The sequence below is a fragment of the Ambystoma mexicanum genome, chromosome 12 (assembly GCF_040938575.1).
Source record: "Ambystoma mexicanum isolate Mex_15411 chromosome 12, UKY_AmexF1_1, whole genome shotgun sequence".
Classification (NCBI taxonomy): domain Eukaryota; kingdom Metazoa; phylum Chordata; class Amphibia; order Caudata; family Ambystomatidae; genus Ambystoma; species Ambystoma mexicanum.
The window spans coordinates 775,879,529-775,893,210 of NC_090936.1; the positions used below are offsets into that span (position 1 = coordinate 775,879,529).

Genomic DNA, 13,682 nt, shown 5'->3' on the forward strand with positions numbered 1-13,682 from the left:
GATGGCATATCCTTAGTGTGAGCAGCAAAAGGGCAGCTAGGCCTGGGAACACAGCTTTGACTCAAGTTTCACTCCTGATGGGGGTAGTTGTCAAGCAAATCAAGTTCCTTAAGCCAGACTTTCAGCTAACTGTCATGTTTTTTGTTGCTTTTTAAATTAACTTGCAATTTTACACATGCAGCTAGAATGCTGATTCTAAGTTTAAACTATGACATTTCAACAGTTACAAAGGCATGTGACACCAAACATAGGTCACTCATTTAATCTAAACATTTTCGATTTTAGTGTCTTTAAATCCAGTGCAACTTAAACTGCTGACTCCATAGCAGTTTTGTTATAAGCATCGTTCTGGGCTCTTCATTTCCCAGATTTTGTAGGCACACAAAACTCCATTCTGCCAAATGCCTGCTGGTGTTCAGTGAATATTTTGCACATGTTGCAATGTTTAAAATAGACACTTTGGCTTGCCTTCAGAGGAACACAGGGTGGTTTTAAAACGCCGGCTTTTGGATAGTGGTGAGTACTGGTACTGCACCCATTTTTGGGATTGAAGAATGAATTCCCCACAATTCTAGGTTGCATTTGGCAATCAGCATTGCCATTCCCAATGGTTTCAGACTACTGTGCGGGTAGTCCAATGGTGGTTTTAGGCAGTGTCCTTCTGTGCCCATAACATCGGCAAAAATGGGTGGCAGCCTATTCTTCCTGCATTTCCCTGTGCATTTTCTGGGAAGCTCTGGCCATCATGATGTTTTCATGTCAGTACTGCACAGTTTTGAGGTAGGGCTCGGATGCATGGGTAAATACATCCCACAGACAGATGCAGTATCTAGAATTTGCATGTGTAGCATTAGAAATTATTTTATTTTGTTTATATTTCCTAGTGAGAAATATGAGCGGAAATACAACCATGCCAACCACAAACACTGCTTCTTGGAGCCCTTTTGCAGCAATGTTTTGGCAATATTAGGAGGCCTACACCACCAAAAAGCACCAAAAACTAAAATGGCATTTCAAAGCCCATCCATGATAATTTGCCATACTATTCTGGCATTGTTGAAAAAGTCATAGGGCCTCATTGTGAGTCTGGCGGTAGCTGTGCCGCTAAATACCGGCACAGCTGTCGCTGGAGTCATTTTTTTTCTGGCTCCATGTAATGGGGATTTACCGGGGCATTACAGCCCCCGCGGTCCTTGTAATTCCCTATTGACGGGCTTGACTCCCGATTCCCATTCAACTCAGTGGGAATGGGGAGGACGGATGCACCGGCACACCTGGCGGGCTGAAAGGCACCCGCTCACAGACCTAGAGTATGCCGGTCCGGTAACAATGTAATGAGGCCCAAACTATCCATCCACTTGTTTTTGTGTGTGCACAGGCCAGCCAGACGCTTAGATTTGCATATGACAGGACTAAAATGTAACTTTACTCAAACTTACCTCTCCAAGTCCAGGCAGGTCTCCTTTTTAAATATTAGAACCACCCTCAAGTCCATGATGGTCACAAGGTGCATTGCAAAGTTTAATCATTGAGTACTCCGAACTGTTATGTTCATGAATGAGCCCCCACACAATCTTCAAATTTCAAATTTAGGCTTACATATAAAGTTAACATATGTTACAATTCACAGGATCTTGTCATTTCTCCCCATGGAGAAGCCCTTTCCTGTTAGACTATGGGGGTAAGGCTGTTACCCAATAATCCAACTATGGGTGGTACATAGTGGGAGTAACTAACAGGGAGAGAAACCCCTTCTGGGGATAGGGACTCCCTTTCCATTCAGGAACACCCTTACCTCTGAGACTTTAAGACCTCCTTAAAGTATGATCAGAACATAGGGAAGGACTACGGTTATGTATTGTAATTCGTCAACCTAAACTTACTCAAAAGTTGGGCACAGTAACATCAATAAAAGTCCAGGGCCTTTGCAAGTCTTTCCTGAAGCTATTGAGATGACGAAGAGAATTCAAGGAAGCATTTTGAGTGTTCACAGAATAAGTACTGAGACGAGGAGGCCAATAGAAAGAATAAAGAGGGGTCAAAGGAAACAGGGGAAGGACATTGACTTTACGATGAACCAGCCTATTTGCATAAAAAGAGATGAAGGCCTACCTGAAATAAACAGCACCAGTTGTGAAGCTTGGAGAGCATGGGAGATTTGAAATGGGCGAGAACGCTGGGGAAGCTGAGCCATACTGCTGAGCATTTCATGGGTAATCAAAGGGAGTCTTCTGCAGCCCAACTGAGTGAAGGCTTACCAGGAAGATTGAAGTTGAAAAAACGGTGGTGAGTCCTTGTGGATGTGGTCTGGCTTGTCCAAGAATGGTGCTGATCCTGTTGAGCTGTAGAGGGGCCAGCAGAGTTGCTGTGGGATGCGAGAGAGTGCGGAAAGCAGTCACAGAGGCTGGCACAGTGATCCACTCCCCCTGGAAGAAACGGTAATGTGTACCGCTACAAACACAGGTAACGGGGAACATGGGAGACCCAGTAATGGAGTGGGGCCAGCCCAGAGCATCATCCAAAGTGATCTCCCTCGTCTCATTATGCAAGTCAAAGATATGTAAGGAAGGCATTGTATCAAATAGTAAGACGGGCACAAGTGATCACAGTTCAAGGATGCTTATTAAACTTCAACTGGGTTTGTAAAAAGCCTATCAAATCCTTAATCTAAAGATGGGAGCAAGCTATGACCATCAAATAATAATAACACAGTCCTAGTAATGTCTTGTCAAAATAAAAGGGCCTATACTAATCAACCTATTGCCAATCAAATCATATCTCAGGATATTCAAGCCATTGGCCTCCCATCCCCATGTTTTTAGCACGGGACAAGGTGGCACACTCGAGCTTAGCATAGCCTCTGGCTTTTCTAGCACGAGAATGCAGTTCAAATCTCAGTATCAGTGCCTTTTATGTCAATCTGTTTGCCATTCAAAGTCTCTTACTTCAGAGGGCCCCCTTCTGCCCTGGCTCAGACCCACTTTAACACAAAGCTTTCAATTGATCTCCCTATACCGGGCTTGTACCAAATCCATATACTTTTCCAAACTGTCATACTTTATTCGAAATCGAAGACTTTCAACTGTGCACAGGATTTGACTTGACCTGCCGCAGGACCACTTCGATTCACATTTGTTCATTCTCCTTCAATTGATCTCCTCCACTGGGTTCAGACCAACTTTATCTACTTTTATCACTTCTCAGCTGGGTACCTTACAGAGTCCTTCGATTGAGCACCCACGTGGTGTTGGACCACTCTGTCAAAGGCATTGTAGTTTGCTTTAAAATTCAAACAGTCATCAGCAGTTTAACTTCATTCACTTCTATTATCACATGCATTTTAACAATGTTTGTTCCAGCGCTCGCCATACAATGTTGCTGCTTGCAACCTTGGCTTCAACAAAAAACGTTCTTGTATCGGTCTCCCCAACACACCAGCTGTATTGCTTTCATTGAAGCGGCTTTGTTTTTGCAGCCAAGGACAGTACCAGTGGGGCTGGAGATTCTCCCAACCTTCATTACTGACGCGGGAGGGACCCGGGTACCTCCAACACACAATGCAGGATTCTTTGGCCTGATTTCCTGGTCTTACACTATCGTTTCTTGAGGTTTTGTGAAAAAGTAACAGTTCCTTGTCAAAAAGTTCAAGGGAACTTCGATCCTTGCAGCCCCTTTCTGTTTTGCTGTTTTTCTCCTCTCGTTTAACTGCCATCTTGGAAACACTGTTTCCTCGTGTGCTTTGCCTCACTCAGAGTGTTCTCTCATGCTCCACCTTTTATCTGTGTGGGGAAGTGTAATGGAAGTCAGGGGTGAGTGATTGTCGATAATTGCCTGACCTCACCTGACCATAGTATTGAGACACATCAGGTATACAACTACGGTGTTAGTCTGTTTTCCCTCATCACGGGCTGTTCATGAGAAAGTGTTTATGTTGTAAAAGGGGGGGGGGATGAATTGCCTAAATATCCTACCTGGTAGGATGGAGTAAAGGTGAAACAGGAAAGGGGATACTGCATCTCACCATCTAGTGTTTCAGAGTTTTAGAAACTCTGGGGGTAATCTTTTTCATATCTGTGACTACCAACAAAGTGCCTCAAGGGTGAATATGAGTAAGAAGGCTCTCCCTTGTCTCAGAGATTTTGGTGAAAGTAAAGTCAGTATGAGAAGCTACAGGAGTGACCTCCCTCCTCAGAGAGCCTGTGATAATAGAAATGCAAATATCAAATACATTGGAAGTGAGTCCCTTCATCACTGCGAGTGTGATATAAGTAACAAAGACATAAGAAGCAATCGGATAGGTCTCCCTGGTTTGAGAATCACCACTAAGAGTTAGAAAGAAGAAGACTGCTTCAGGACTGGACTTTGTAGTCCCAGTGGCCTTTGGAATCTCATTGCTTGTTTGGGAGACATTCAAGCCACTCATACAGATATGTGTATTTGATGCTCGATTCAGATTGAATACAACTCTATGATAATATTGAATTCTGGGATACTGGTACCGTACAAAATTATGCAACACTGACCTAATTTTCTGTCTAAAGCTATTCTGTTGCAGAGAGAGCAGAGATACAGGCGTGTGTGCCTTGCATGCTTCATTCAAGGAATTCCTTACTATAAATCCCAATCTAATTGAAAAACAGCATCAGTTTTGAAGTTATTTTAAGAAAAATGTATTATTCTGGTTGTGTTTTTTCTTCTTCATTTTAAAATAAGAGGAACGTCATCTGGCCTGATTCAGTGAGCTTGTACTCAGTCAACAAGCTTCTGACTCTTTGCCTCTTTTACTGAAGTAGTTAACTTAATTTGAAAACATTGCTCGTAGAAGGCATTTTTGTCTGCTTTCAGGTTGCTTATTTTTCATCTGATCTAACATTAAATAGCATGTTGTATAATCCCTTTCAAGCTGTGTGTTGTTTTACTGTTTTCTCCAAACACATTTTCATTTTTTTATTGAATTTGTTCTGATTTTTTCTATTCTTATGTTTTTCACATTATAAACATTGATCCAATCCATTGTTTTGCAATTAATACCATCCATTATTTTCCATTTAAAGCAGTGGTTGAAATGTATGAAAAGAAGTAGTGGAACTATATTCCTGTCTGGCTTGCACCGCTCCCCACATACCACGCATAATACAAACCCCCAAACAAATGTACCCGCTGTTTAAGGAAATGTTCAGTGAACTGCACTGAAGTGCAAGTTTCAACTGCTTCCTACACTTTTATTTTAAAACGAAACCATTCCAGAATGGTTTATTTTTAAAATACGAATATGAGAACAGTAAAGCTTAATTAAAGAAAGTAGAGGAGCACCACTCCCAATCATTCCCGCCCACTTCAACAACTGATTGTAAGTTAATATTTATTAAATGTTATTATTCTTTTGGAAATCACATTTTCTTTCAGTTTTCTATTCACAAATGGCATTGTTTTCAGTAAAAGGTTTGTAATGGTAATTGTTCATTTGTAATGCGCCTATACACGTGTGTGTTTCAAGGCGCAACAAGGCAAGGGGAGGGGAGGAGGGGGGAATAATCCTACTAGGCCTTGTAAATTTGGATCGTGCAAGTGCAGGTATTTATAACACGCTTAATGCCTGAGATCAATTTTAAGCACGGATTCGGAATTCAAACCAGTGTTTCTCAGCATGGTCTTGCTTCCGAGACCTGTGCTTTGCCACTGAGCTATCCTCTTTTACCTCTGAAGGTGGAAGTTCTTGCGTGTATCCAGAGGTTGACCGGTTTCTCCATTTCATGAACATAATCAAGTATGCAATGTTGTTGGATGTACATATGAAATGCGCCCTTATGTTGTAGTCCTACCCCTTGTGGTGTATCTTGATTGTATCTGCAATGTTGATTTTTGGGCAGGTTAGACAGCTGTTTCTGCATGGCATATTTCTATTTTCTTTACTATTTGTATGTAGTCTTCTAACCATCCCCCTCTTCAGATTGGATGGTGTCTAAAAGCAAGGAAGGACAGCTCATGCAAAACTCATTTCAGATGCTCTTCTTGTTGCAGAATGAGGTATAGTTCCTTAGAAATCCGCTAGAGGACTTCCAACTTTGGATTACATGTGACTACCACTGGCAACTGGGTTTGGGGCTCTTTTTCTTGTATTCGAAGAGGCTGCTCCTGGGGAATCAGTGTTGCCAGGTGAATCTGGCTGTGCACCACTTAAAAACTTTCTAAGCGTGTTTGTTTTTATCTCTGTTCTTTGTGTCTGACCATTTCCAATTGTATACTAATGCTTGACTGAATGTTTTAACATGATTTATTTGCACTGGCTGGAGGCTGTCAAAAATATCTGGACAGGTTGGTTGGTCTGGGATATACTGTGCTCTGTAGCTGGTCATCTTTTATTGCTATAGTGGTGTTGAGGAAATGTACTATTTCCGGAGAGTAGTTGTGTTTGATGTGGATGGCCCTCTTCTCTAGCAGTGTAAATCATACAGATATCATCATGTAGTACAGTTATCTCAAATGTCTGGAAAGTCACCAGTGGCAAGGAAATCGGTCTCTATTTGTGCCTTGAATTAATTTGCATGCATGGGTGTTATTTGAGTACCCATGGCAGTTGCTATTATTTGGATATATGTATCAGTACCCAATGTGAAACCGTAGTAAGTGAAGAATAATTATATGTACTTGCATTGTCAGCAAATGTGTTATGACTGCCAAGAGCATTCTTGCATGCATCTGTGTCACTGATGCAAGGAAGCCTGGTGTACAGTGATTCCACATGCATGGTTGCTAGTAATGTGCCCTTGGTGGGAGGGCCTATATCATCCAGTTTTTGAGTAGATTAGTGATGTCCTGGATGTGGCTGGGTATCTCTTATGAGTGGCTTCAAGATGTTCTCAGTACAACCAGTAAGTGTGCCGATTCAGATCCAGAGATGATTAGGAACCAGTGTGGTTTTCTTTGTATATTGGGGTGCATGTAGACAGTACCAGGTTTTGGGCTTTCTGAAACTAGGCCCTGAAGGTGTTCTTAGAAGGCATTGAGAAGTTGTTTATAGTCTCGTTGAATTCTCTTTCATACTGTTTGGTTGGGTCTTCCATAGTTGGGTTTTACATAGTCACTGATGTTCATTGTGACAACTGTTTCTCCTTTGTCTGCTGGTTTGATTGGGAATGCAAGTGCCTGTTTACCCGCTCATAACCAGGACTAATGTCTGGCAGAGAGACTCCCTGGACCCCCCTGTTGTATGCATATTTTAAGTAACTTTGGGTCTCACCCGAAGTTACTAGGGGAATCCAGATGTGGACCCCTTGCTCACTATTCTTAGAGAGGCACAGCTCCACCCTACTCATGAGGTCCAACCAGACCAAAAGACACATCTGAGGTTGCTGTTGGTACGCTTGTTCAAGGGAGAATTGCCTAGCATTTCGGTGTTGTACTGCCCCAGGGACAAAGACTGATATGTTTTGGATATTTCTCCTCTGTGAAAGATGGTGAGCTAAAGACTCTGGGTAACTTTCTTGTAACCAGGACTGATGTCAGGCAGAGGGACTCCCAGGACCCCCCTTGTTATTTGCTCGTTTATGTTCACGCCAGAATAAATACAACCCTCTATGGAAAAAGGCCAAGAGATTGCTTGCAAGGATAACAAGGTTTAATTGTACAGAATATAAAGGTATCAACAAAGGACTCTGCTTCTCGAGAAAGTTCTGGTTAAACTCAATACAGGCAGAAGCTTAAAAGGCTTTTTGGTGTCATCTCTATACAGTAAAAACTTATGTCACTGATTTGCGAGACACATGGGCCTGCTCCATAGGGGGTGCCAGGCTACAATTGGCTCACATTTCTGCCGTCTGTCAATTCCCACGAGAGTCAGCTGGGCTCATCTCTCTGAAGAGTGAAGGTCAGGTCTATTGTAAGTTACAATATTAACAACTGCTATGATACACTAAGCCTGATACTATATCACTATGGCATGCAACGGGGAGACTCAGGGGCTGGTGCCGGGGAGAAGGCAGGAATAAATACAGTCACATTGACCCCCACATTCTGTGCTTTCTGGATACCGCACCCCTCGCACCCAAGGCCTCCGCCATCATTTTGATATATAATTTATCCTTCCCTGTGACTCGTGTTACAAAGGATGTATTTATGTGGAGAGGTGAAACAGTCACACATGTTTAAATCATTTATGGCCAGTTGGTTTATGATTGAGGCTGGGGTTACTCACTATCATAGAATGCAGGAGTGTTGGGATCAGGTCAGTGTTGTGGGCCATGCCTCTGGGTAGGCTGGGTGGTGGATAGAGGTCTGCTGGCAGTTTGGCTGTGATGAATGGGCACTGCGAGGATCTTGGTGTTGTCTCACATCTTTGAAGGGCACATTTATTCCAGCGATACTAAGTAATTGCAACAGTGGAGGGATATCGGGAAGCTTCCGTGAGAACTGGCCATGCAGGGACCTCTTGTCTTATTGATCTGGGCCCAGTTGAGTTCTCCCATGAGGCTGAAGTTCTGCCACACGGCCATACAAGACTGCATCTTCCATAACTACAAAATGGTGTTTCTTTCTATGCGCGCACTGGGCCTATTCATCCATCGTTCCCGCTATATTATATCCATGCTGAGTTTCATAGCATGGTCCTCTCCCCCCTTGCACACTCCATGAGTTTGTACAGGATTCACCTCACCTTGAAGCAGCTAGGGGGGTGGAATACACTCATTTCCATCCCAACAATTGTAATACTCTAATTGCCGCTCAGTGATTTTACAGCCCACCTATCTGACAGTGGCAGGTTCTATGAGTGTTTAAAGGATTTGTGCAGTGTAGTGGATTGCACTCTGTCTGAAAAAAACGTTTATGCATATACGTGTGTTCCTGTTTAAAGCCAGCTTTTTATGCTCTCTAAATAGTGGTCTTGTGCTTTATTTTTGCTGTGCAGTCGAGTGCGACCCCGATACGCCGGTGCTGTTTTGGTGTGTTTATATAATTCTATTGCCATTGAAATTGGCAAGACACATTGGGCCTCATTATGAGTCCGGCAGTAACCTGCTCGGTTACCGCCGGACTCGTTTTACCATTCCACCTCCATGATTCCCGGAATTACCGGGGCATTATGACCCCGGTGTCCCGGGAATTCCGGAGGCGGGATTCGGTAAATCCCCATTCCCATTGAGTCCCATAGGACTCAATGAGAATGGGGAAGTGGAAACACTGGCACCATCTCGTGATGGTGCTGGTGTTTCCACGTCTGCCTGCAGGTGGGCGGTTTTAAACCCGCCAGGTCAGACCTGGCGGGAACGCCACCTCCCGCCTGCAGGACTCGAGATCGGGCGGTCCGGAATTAACAGCGGCGGTGGGTTTACCGCCACTGTTATTTCTGGACCGCCCGACCCGTAATGAGGCCCATATTCCTTTCTGTTGAATCATGTACCATTCCAATACTGTGCCACTAAAGCAATCATGGATTAGTTGTGGAAGCGCGTTCTGTTCTGGTCAATCTACACATGTAGAATGTGCACCATACTCCTGCAGTAGGTATGAGTTAGCCTGTGATGATTCACGTGGGTGCTTGTCACAAAAGATGGACATTTAGTGACACAACTGTCTCCCCTGTTTCATTGGGTTCTCCAGTGATGCTTTGTTAGATTAGCAGCAACATCGAGCATATTAGAATATAGCATTCAGAGTTACAATGATATATTAACTGTATAGCGACATTATAAAAAAATGTCAACTAGAAGATTATGTTAGTTATTGAACAAATGTGTTTTTTGTTACAGATCAAAAGATCCTTTTGGGATAAAAACACTATTTGATTAAAGCCGGCATTCGAGTCGTACAAGTTATATCAGCTTTAACTCTGTATCTAATGTAAAAGTTACAAATGCCAATATCCTGTATTGTGTAAAGTTTAATGGCAAGGGAGTGGGTAGGAGGAGGGGGTGGGAGGATAAGGGAACAATCTACCACTTAAAATGTTCTGAATTTGGTTATATATTTCTCATGCAAAATGTTTAATAAATACAAAGTTTTATAAAATAACACTATTTGATTGTCATTTATCAACAGTGTTGTTGCAAAGCCCCTTTATCTGGAAATTAAAAATGTTGGCTTAGCTCTTTAATAAGGGGACCGAAACATGTAGGGCGTTGTAGTGACACACCCAATAACGATTGCTAAGAGCAGGGATAGTATTCATAAAATCCAATGGCGTGTTGCAATGGTATAAACGGTAGGTTTTCAAAGAAATAGACTGTGATACAAAAATAGTATGTCTGCATGTTCTCATCAGTTATTTAGATGGATGATTGTGTGTTACATATGTCATTTATTGTTGTTTTATCATGTTTGTTCATTGCTAGTTATGGTTTTTGTGAAACCTCATTTCCATAGAAAGTGAGTTGAGTGGATCTTTTCATGAATCAGATAATATAGGGAATATTTATAAAACTGAATGTAATATATGAATTGCAAATCCTCTAAATCTCTGGGGGATTAAGCAGTTTAAATATGTTTGTAGATGTTCTTAGCACCCCACATATGGCGCTCTTCCCTCGCTTTGGTTTGTTATTATCTGTAAACTTTGATAACATTTCTGTGTAGGTTCCATCATTTGTAGACCAGTAGGCATCAGTAACTCTTGTTGAACTACTATACAACACTAGCACCGTATGGAGGATGCAAAACATGAACCTGCCTGTGACAATGTTGTAGTTTGAACACACTGGAGTGGAGTCCCATTGTTAGGTCAGTTTGGCCATTACAATCACTGAAGGTAGTTGTTTTGGCTTCAATGCCAGGAAGATGTAGACAAGCATTACATTTGCAGAAGCTGGATTCTAGCTGAAACATTGGAATGTTAAGCCCATTATAAATGCGAAAAACTTTATATAGTATGGAGAAGACATTAAACAGTAACGTTTTTTTAAATGCTTGTCTGTTAATTGTATAATGTCTCCACAATACCATCTATGTTGTTTTTGTTGTGCTTCAGTGTTAGGACACATTACACATTATCTGAAAAACATTGGATGAATAACGTTGCCCGTCTTAAAATGTAATTTCCCACCACAAGTGTTGAGAAATGTTTTGCAATGGGAGTGAGAATGTATAGGTCTATTCTCCCAAATGTATTGCCCCGTAGAAAAAGAGGCACTCTGAGAACTGCATTCCATGCATACTTTTTACTGCAGCCAATGGAGTTTAAAGTGAAAGATCTTTTTTTATATATAAAAGATTTCCTGATACGTGTTTTTTTTCCCTCTGTGGCTTATTGTTTTGCGCAACCTCGATCTGATAAAGTCTATGGGACTTTGGAAGCATATGCATCGTATTTTCTGAGCATAATATTTTCAGTTAGTTCAATACAAGTTATCAACACTGCACTAACATGGCATGAAACATTCTGTCATGGACCTTAAATGAAAGACTACTAAGCACATTAGCACCCAGTTGGGGTGAGCCAGCCAATCAGGTGGTTAGGACCGTGGGCTTGAACCGCCGCTACAAGCCTGCGTTCCAAGCCACCTGAAGGATGGCTCTCCCCACCTCCTTCTTACCCCCACCCTATCCCTTTTTCATTTTGTTTTTTTTTTACTTTCCTCACCCACACTTACCTTATTTCGGCTGCGGCTGCAGCTGCAGCCGCTCCTTCCTCTCAGCATCCCACGGCTGCTATGGAAAGGGAAGAGGGGCTCCGTATGGAGCCATGCTTCCCTTTCCATGGTGGCCATCTTTGTAAAGGAGTTTTCTTCATTGAACGGAACATGCGCTGCATCCCGTTCAACAATGGAAAATGTTTTTATTTAGCACCCAAGGGTGCCACTTTGGTAACCCGGGGTGCCAATGGCGTTATGTACCTGTTCCTTCCATGCGCAACACCAGGGGGTAACAGCCCTTGGTCCACGTTAATGTCCCTTTCTTCACTCTGGCCATTCACTGGGGCGCGGGCCATTGCACACCGACGTTGCCCGTGGAATGGGTACATAATGCCACATTTTAAAATGATTCCAACATTGAAGCACTAAAGTGGAACAATCCAATGTTCAGTTTACAATTCGATACACCACACGCTTGTTCTCCCACATACTATAACCTATGGGGCCACCTTATTCCAGAATCTGTCAATGGAACAAAACAAATAAACATAATCTCCAGCAAACTAAATCTATTTAAACAAAATAGCACTTTCACTTTAGCTATTCCTGGAGGACGACTTAAGGGCAGGCTTTCATTACACGATCATCACCTCATGAATCTACAACACTAAAAGGCCACAGTACGTACAGGTCTTTCCGAGTATCTACTTGAAAATGATGTAAGAATTCACACTGTGCCAGCAGAGGTAGTGAGGAAGCAAACCCAAGGCAGATTTCCTTTATAAGCTCATGGAACTCTGAGGTGAATTGCAAACATCCTTTTGATGTACAATACGGGGTATTTTATTTCATAAAATACATGGCCAGACACTGTCAGCCCCTTTAATACCTGGCCGCTTGCTTAATCTAATGTAAGAGATATTGTTTTTGCTGTTCAACATAATTAATGTAGAATGTGTTTGAATTTAATAACATTCAGCTTGCAATGTTTTTCAGAAAAATACCAAAACACGTTTTCATTTTGTGCCTTAAAAAAAAGTGTGAAAACTCCACAAGTAACCAGATTCAACAATCTACCATAAACAGCTCCCTGTCTTGTTAATTACTGTTTGTAAAGTTTCAGAGCGAACTACTTTACAAGCACGGAATTTGAAAAGATTGTGACGGCTTTAAGTGTAGCAGTGACAGATGGAGTTCTGCTCTGCGCTTGCTTAGCAGGTATTCCGACGTCACAAATTAAGCTTAATAACTGATGTCATTTTCTTAATACAGATGTCACAACTAGCCTGTCATAAGAACATCATTCCCAGGCTTTTATACAGATAATGCAGCTGCCATGTAATATAACTAGATATCTCCCAAGCAACAATACTGTCATGTATTTGCTGTATGTGTCAACTCCTGTGAAACCACTTTTTTCGGATACAAAAATGATTTCCGCCTTGCTTATCACGTTGTATCCTTAGTTTCCAGAGCTTAAATGCAACTGCAAGCCATCATTGAGCAAGAAAGCGGGCAGGCACTATCAGATATATTACATGCTAATTCTATCTTAATTCCAACAGTTAATCATTCAAGCGTCTCTTTCAGTGCCTGTCCATTTCTAGACTCTCACATCATGAGGATTGCATTTCATTCAGTTTTAACAAGTCTTCTTTTCATTCTTACATTGCAGGCTGAAGAAAAGGCCCATTCAGAGGTAAGGATTTCTTAATCAATGCATGTTCTTAAAGGGGAAGTGATTGCATCTGCGTTTGTGTGCACCTTAGGTATTTCCTGAGAAAGATAGCTGCATCCAGCATACGGGTATCTCTTTTTATAAGGATTTCACTCTACATAATGCTAAGTTAGTTGTACAATAAAATTGTAGAGGGTTGATTTTTTTTTCTCTTTAAATAGCAACGTTTCATACATAATACGTTGTTGAGAGTGCCTTTAAAAATGTGCCAAATCTTGAAAAGTAGGAACACAAAAGGGACAAAAAACACCAGTGTAGAAAGCAAAAACAAAAATAGTTCACACTTTTAAAACATAATTTCAATAGACCTGTTTAGGCTGCTCTCTCTGAGGTCGTTGACAATGGCCCTCATTACGACCTTGGCGGAGGACCATGGTGCT

General features: G+C 42.0%; 1 protein-coding gene across 5 annotated transcripts in view; it reads left to right on the forward strand.

Annotated features, from left to right (window-relative positions):
• Nucleotides 1–13,682, forward strand: part of NAV3 (neuron navigator 3) — a 1,326,128-nt gene that overhangs the window by 1,095,966 nt on the left and 216,480 nt on the right. For all 5 annotated transcript variants that reach the window (XM_069629276.1, XM_069629277.1, XM_069629279.1 and 2 more), the window contains one exon: nucleotides 13,240–13,263. In XM_069629276.1, the coding sequence (XP_069485377.1) occupies nucleotides 13,240–13,263 (24 nt within the window). The remainder of the gene's footprint in view (nucleotides 1–13,239; nucleotides 13,264–13,682) is intronic.